The sequence below is a fragment of the Bidens hawaiensis genome, unplaced genomic scaffold (assembly GCF_021521415.1).
Source record: "Bidens hawaiensis isolate Kalapana, Puna unplaced genomic scaffold, B.hawaiensis_p1.1 tig00006251_1, whole genome shotgun sequence".
NCBI lineage: Eukaryota > Viridiplantae > Streptophyta > Magnoliopsida > Asterales > Asteraceae > Bidens > Bidens hawaiensis.
Genome location: NW_027491414.1, coordinates 425,537 through 433,141, shown reverse-complemented (window position 1 = coordinate 433,141; position 7,605 = coordinate 425,537). Strand labels below are relative to the sequence as shown.

The following is a 7,605-nucleotide window of genomic DNA, read 5'->3' as shown; positions in this document are numbered from 1 at the left end:
ATCTTAGAGCCAAGTACATTATAAGGAAGTTCCATCTTATACGGGAAATACTGGAACGATGAGACATCATAATAAGCAAGGTAGACACGGATCAAAACCTAGCTGACCCGTTCACTAAGCCGATGACTCAGGACAAACATGATCAACACAGGGTTGCTATAAGTCTTAGATTAGTTAGTCATTTGTTTTGATTTAGTATTTGGATGTATGAACATTTAAACAATTATACTTTTGAGTTCACTTTTGATTTAATGGTTAAATGCTAACGCTGAATTCTATAATAGGGTTCAATTTTAATACGTTTAATCCATGAATATTGTACTCTAAATTATACGTAGTCAATCAGACTCATGAGAACGATTCTGAACAAAGACTATTCTGACTTTGGACTCAAGGAGTTGACTTCTAAATACACAGACCTCATTATGAATGACATTGGATGTGACTCACATCATATCATCTTCATGGATATTAGTCATAATATGTTTTGATATTAGTGTAGTTATTAGAACTTTCGTTTACTAAAGGCTATTCTTTGGTCAGGGTTAACTGCTGTCGCGTAACTAAGATACATATTAGAACTTAGACCTAAGATACATATTAGAACTTTCGGTTACTAAAGGTTATTCTTTGATCAGGGTCAACCGCTGTCGCATAACTACCGGCTATAAATGCATTGGTTGGGAATATTCTGAAGTTTAGTGGAGTTTTATGTAGTCAAGATGGGATTCTATACTCTTACATTATATTTAACAGTTAGATATCGTGGCGCCCTCATTGATTCAAACTGGTGAAGTGTGGGACCTCACCCCAAACTTACTATGTGTTTGATTTGACCACTTTAATTCTATATCGAGAACATAATAATTGAGCGCCATATGAGATTGAATCTGATCCATGTCTCATTGTTCAATTGATGTTTTATCAGAAAGGATAGACAAAACGATTACTATAAGTTCATTATCTTGCAATAGTGTATTACAATATGTTTTGGTTAATGACTTTAAAATGTCATAACTTTATTGGGGGGCATCCATGTGTAACTAGAGCACCGCTGGCTGCCAGTGTTAAGAAACTCAACCAGAAACCGTCCAAGTGGGAGACTGTTGGAAATTATGGACCGGTTTGGTTAAGTTAACGTGGCCGGTCGATTTATGGCCCGTGAGAGTTACACCTTGGGTAATGAACATCAAACCCGCTTAAGTTAGTTAACCGATATTGATTAATAATAACGAGACAGTAATATCAATTGGACTAGGCTTCGGAGTTAGGGATGGGCTTGCCCAGTATGTATTAACTAATTTATTAGTTAATATAATTAACCTAATCATAAGAGGATAAGTATACAAGAAAACCCTAGCCACCAAAGGATCTCTCTCTCTCTCTTTCTCTCTCTTAACTCATCCACTCCACCGCCGCCGGCCATCCTGCCCGCCAGAAACTAGCAGCCGCCGTTGCCGCTACATTGTGCTGTCGCCGCTGCCTTATGCCACCGCCGCCGCCGGTCACCGCTGCTGCTGCCACTGTCAGGGCTTTGTCTTGTCGTGTTCGTATAGTTACCTAACGAGCTCGTTATCCCTCAGTGTCTCAACCGATTAATTATTAAACAAGGTAAAATTAAATATTGCCAATTTTGATTTATATTTAATTTTGTTGTTTAAATCCTTACTCGTATTGTTTGTAACCGGATCATGTCAGGTTCCACAAAAGTGAGGATTACTCGTTTATATTATTTCACTTCATTGATAATAATTAACAAGATTAATAATTACGAAACCTTTATTAAAACCGGTTTTAATCGTTAAACCATTGACTAATTACCACTAGAACCCAACAGAAACAACCTACAACATAACTGTATACTCTTAAGTCATAAAAGTTATACTAGCTTACATTATAAATTTTTATGCATTTGACTCAAGATTATGGTTATTGTTGTAATAATTATTGTGAAAATATTTTCTTATTAATGGTCATTTATCCATTTCATCTGTTAGTTAAGTTTGTGCTGGAAAACAGTCTTGTTTAATGAAAGAAATAGATGATACAAGCCAAATTGATTCGGAGAGAAAACATAATATCAAGAAATAATTAGGAGAGAAATAGACTCAATTCACAATGCATTCCTCAAAGTTGTAACCTATCTGGTTCTTTTATAGGCTTACAATTAAAGGAAGTTAATCAGAGATAATCAGAAAACCATTAATCCACTAGACCCACTACTACTAGATACTTAGGAAATTAACTAGCAATATGCTTAATCAAAGGAAATGGAGAAACGCATGTTTTTGATAATGGAGCATATAGTATTATAGTATTTTAGGGTTTATTAGCATCGGGCTCACAGGTCTCGTTCATCTCTATATACTGTAACACTATTGGGACTTGGGGTTGGAACAATATTAGGAAGGACATGTATCAAAAGAATAATCAGAGTATGTTATGAGCGTTCTAATGGATCGAAATTTGCTCATCTTATTATTCCTCAAATATATGGTTTCCTTACTTAAGATTTCCTAATTGTTTGGCTACCAATTAGTAGCCGTTTATTTTTATTTCTTTTGACCTTGTTATATATAGGGTGTCTTCCTTGTATTGATGCATACAATAATTCAAAATCAATATGCTGTAATGCCAATATAACAAGGTTTATTACGTTCCATGAGAACTTACTTAATCTGAATTATTTGAGTCACTACTTGGTAGTGTTAAAAAGCCAAACATCGAATGGGAGAAACATGTTCGAACCGAACTATCATAGTTCTTAATCAAATTCAACAACCTTGAAATAACAAATCCAAATTCATAAGCAAATCATTCTAAAGTATGTGCATCATAGTGACGCTAGTTGTTGAATATTAATTGGATATGTATATGTTGGTGGCCTTGATGAGTATATAACTCTTGCAGTCACGATATTTGCAGCTTCAGTCGGATGAAACGCGTCCTAGAATATGTACTTTGAGCGGTCCCTGCAAGCTTGTTGAAGAGGAAGGCATGTCACTTGACCGTTGTTTCTTCCAACCCCGCAACATCCTTTATCAATTACTTCAAATCCTAGGTTACATACATATATACAATTTAAAACAAGTAAGACATCTTTCCAAGCAAATTATATGTAGTCATAAATGTTAGGATTAGTGAAGGCCTTTGGGTCGGGTTTGTTGGTTGACAATTAGAAGACTAAAAGGGACGGCCCGTTTAATTATGGAGGATGGCCCATTAGAGTTTTCTTGGTCCCTAAGTCATTTAACCTAATTGTTCTCTATATATACCTAGTCATGTATTGTAGTCTTTTGTACTGTGCTTAATAAAGATACCCTAGTTGCAGCCCATGGACGTAGGTCGCCTTGACCAAACCACGTAAAAATATCGTGTCTCTTATTTATTGCTTTCGTTTGTGCGTGTGTGTTTGTGTTTCCGATGCGTACCGACTTTGTTTAATACCTAACAAGTGGCATCAGAGTCGAAAGTTCGTTGAACACACAGATGCACTGAGACTAGAGAATTATTCTGGTTCGTAAACTTTTTTTTCTTCGTAAAAACTCTTGGAAATTTCTTTTCTTGGTGTGACATAATATTCAAGGTGGGGTAGTTAATTTGCTAGTCAAAGGGAATTTTTTTTAGGCTATCGTGATCTACAAGACTACAAGCAAAACAAAGCCACATAAAAACAAAATAGGGTTTTGTTTTTTGGTTTGTGGCTTGTGCATGTGTGGTTTTTTTTTCGACGGAACAGAGAGAAAGAAAATTCATATTTTGTCCTTAAGTGTTTAGGGTTTTGCCTCTTTGGAGTTGTCATTCGTTTTTATTTTTTATTTTTTTGTCATCGGATTTTCGCCGACATTGTTAACAAGATATCGCGTGTTAGGTCGTGTTTTACGATTATTAATCAAAGAAGAAGCAGTGTTGGCTGCTTCTTGTTGTCGGACTAAAATTGAAGGTTGGACGTTCAAGATTAGGTTTGTTGTTCGGGTTTCCTTTGATTGTGTGATACGGGTATTTGTTGACAGGAGTTTCGGGTTAAAAGATAGGTTTCGGGTTTCGGGTTAGAGTTTTGTTTATTGGTTTTTTTCTCTGTTTTCTCGTTTGCGATGTCTGAAGACGGGAAGGTCCGAATCGACAAGTTTAACGGGACTGATTTTGCATGGTGGAAAATGCAAATAGAGGCGTTGCTTGGGGAACATGATTTGGATATGGTATTGGAGGAAAAGCCGGATAATATGGATAAAGCCGAAGAAGCAATTTGGAACTCAAAGGACAAGAAGGCTAGAGGTAAAATTACATCGGCTTTGACGAGGAGCGTTGCTTTTAATATCATGAAAGAAACCACGGCTCGTGGTATGATGACAGCTCTGTCAAATATGTATGAAAAACCATCTACGGCCAATAAGGTGTTCTTGACGAGGGAATTGTTTATGACAAGGATGCACGAGGGAAGTTCAGTCACTGGTCACATTAATAATTTCAACTCGATTATGTCCAGGTTAGCTTCTGTGGGCATGAAGTTGGATAATGAGACTCAAGCTATTATATTGTTATCTTAGTTACCCGAGAGTTGGTCTGGAACTGTAACGGCCATTACTAGTTCTGCGGGGGCCGATGGTTTGACATTTGAGGGGGTCCGAGACATTGTGTTGGGTGAAGACGTTCGCCGGAAAAGCACTAGTGGCGGATCATCTTCTGATATGTTTTATGCAGGCAGGGGAAGGGAATAACAGGAGCAGTGGGAGTCGGGGGAGGAGTTCGTCTAGAACTAGGAAAAATGTAAAGTGCTGGAGGTGTAATGAAGTTGGACATGTTAAGAGTGATTGCCCAAATAGATTACAGGGAAAGGCCGCTGAGGTGAACACTGCTGAACAGGTTAATGAAGGCGTCAGTGATGACAAGGCATTATTTTGTAGTGTTGATGGCATGGTGGACTCTTGGGTCATGGATTCCGGATCTTCGTTTCACGCTACGCACAACGGGGAAACAATGGTGAATCTAAAGGTTGGTAACTTTGGGAAGGTACGTATTGCTAATGGTGATGTTCTTGATGTTACGGGCATGGGGGACGTTAATTTGGTAACTCCATTGGGAACCGTTTGGAACTTGAAGAATGTTAGGGTTATTCCATCGTTGAAGAGAAGGCTTATTTCTGTTAGTCAACTGGATGAACTAGGCATGGAAGTAAAGTTCGGTGGAGGTAAATGGAAGGTAACTAAAGGTAATCTAGTTATTGCTCGTGGAAACAGGTTTGGTTCATTATACATGGTGGAAGTGCCTACTGAGGGAAGTATGGCCGTCCCTCAAAACAACTCAAAACAAAGTCGAGTTCGCTGAGTCGAAGAGGCAAAATAAGGTTCAATTTGCAAGAGTAGAGCCTTGTGCCAAGGTGATTCAAGCTGAGCGGGGTCGGAGGTCTAAAACAGGTAAGGTGTTTGGTGACAGTGGGAGCGCGGGTTGTGTTCTGGGAACAGTTATAAAACAACGTTGGGTTTTGAAGACCATTATTCCGATTGATAAAATCTCTCCTGGAGAACTCTTGCTAAAAGAGGAGAGTGTTAGTGGTTCTCGGGTTATCTCTGGAACTGATGGATCGTGTGTATCAGTTGAGATGGAGGATGGATCAGTTTTGGCTGATGAGTTGGAGCTTGGTGGAGCTTCAACTGGCCCTTCTGGTACTTGATGTTGAAGGGGGTTGCTGCAACTAGGGGGTAAGTCTTAGCTTGTTTATGAGAACTGGAAGCTTGGAAGACTTGGTAATAAAGATTACTGATATTACTGACGACTGGGTTGCTTTGTACTTGAATGGCGGGCTAGAGTTTATCGCACGGCCTTCAAGTGGGAGATTGTTAGGATTAGTGAAGGCCTTTGGGTCGGGTTTGTTGGTTGACAATTAGAGACTAAAAGGGACGGCCCGTTTAATTATGGAGGATGGCCCATTAGAGTTTTCTTGGTTGCTAAGTCATTTAACCTAATTATTCTCTATATATACCTAGTCATGTATTGTAGTCTTTTGTACTGTGCTTAATAAAGATACCCTAGTTGCAGCCCGTGGACGTAGGTCGCCTTGACCGAACCACGTAAAAATCTCGTGTCTCTTATTTATTGCTTTCGTTTGTGTGTGTGTGTTTGTGTTTCCGCTGCGTACCGACTCTGTTTAATACCTAACAATAAATGGCTTAGGCTGGAATAAACAGTAAATTTGAGATACCATTAGTTTGAGCATTGAGGATAAGATCCTTGGTTGCCTGATAAGAATCCAAGTAAACAAATTGTGAGCCTTGAAGTCCACCATTATTAAAGCGATCCACAAGTTTCCGTAAGCCTGAGTTAAATAACTGGATAGCATTGTTTATGTTTTCATTGCACCTGCTGTTGCTACCAGTACCATTATACCGAGCTAGCTGATATGGTATGCACCCAACGTGGCCCACACCAGTTACTATCACTTTTCGTGCGCCCAAATTATACAATGCCTGACGAATATTTGAACCCAAAGTAAGGTAAAATTTAACTAAACCCGCGCATAATATATGCCAAAAATTAACATGATAGCGTTGTTTAGCCAGCCCAGCCAAGAAAAAAAAATACTCACGGTAAGCTGACTAGTATAATCATGAATGAGTGCATCTGCATAGGCTTGTGCGGTGTATTGGGACCCGGTATTGTAGAAATCACGCATGAAATAGTTATTGAGATAGTCATTGCTTCCCATTCCAGAGTAGAAGATACACTTGCTAAGGTAACTTGCCAAAGCATTGCTATCTCCTCTAAAGTAACGCCTCATCTGCTGCACTATAGTCCCAAAGTTATTTACTTGCTGATTCATTGTAATATGATCCCCCTATATATGCAAGTAATTTTAAATTTTGGTCAGGAACTAAAGTTAACACATATATTTAGAAACGTGATACAAAAAACAAAAAAAAAAAAAGGTAGCTTTACAAGATTATTACCGGTTTCATCACGGATACCAGCAGCTCCAGATGCGAAATTCAGTCCACCAAGTATTGCCCGGCCACGAGTTCTTGCGAAGGGCGGGATGTTGTTTCGAAATCCTAGAAGTTGAGCTGCAACGGAACAATAAATATTTCTAAGCTTATTTAAAAAATACTATTTAAATTTGATGAACCAAAGGGCATGCATTTCGCCCAACGGTATCTCTGGCAGTCTGGTGGTGCAATAGATGCTCCCACCTTTTGAAGCTCAAGGGTTCAAGTCTCACAGTAGAAGAGTTAGGTAGATTTAAGAGTATATCATCAGATGGTCAGAAAAAAAAAGTCAATGAAATTATTCATAAATGCACTAGATGTTTTTCAAGTATATAAGGTGAAAAGTAGCATAAGAATTGAGAAACCAACCCAATGCATCAACGAAAGTTCGGCCATTAGTAAAGCGGCCACTGGCGCCTTGAGGGAAGTCGATGCCATAAGGTCTATAGTTGGCTCTAGCAAGAGTGACAAGCCCATTGTTGTTACCGTTATCAACCAACGAGTCACCAAAGATGAAGAAACCTGGAACTTGTGACGTAATAGCTTGTGAACAACCCTTTCCCGTAAACATTAACAGGGAAGCAGCCAACACCCACAACCCAAACTCTTTCATCAAACTCCCCAT

General features: G+C 38.8%; 1 protein-coding gene across 1 annotated transcript; it reads right to left on the bottom strand.

Annotated features, from left to right (window-relative positions):
- Positions 1 to 2,849: 2,849 nt before the first annotated feature.
- On the bottom strand, positions 2,850 to 7,605 carry LOC143631749 (GDSL esterase/lipase At1g33811-like). The gene is made up of 5 exons (XM_077100405.1): positions 7,350 to 7,605; positions 6,934 to 7,058; positions 6,584 to 6,832; positions 6,200 to 6,464; positions 2,850 to 3,057 (listed from the first exon to the last, which is right to left on the bottom strand). The coding sequence occupies exons 1-5, from the start codon at positions 7,603 to 7,605 to the stop codon at positions 2,948 to 2,950; spliced, it is 1,005 nt and encodes a 334-aa protein (XP_076956520.1). The 3' UTR covers positions 2,850 to 2,947.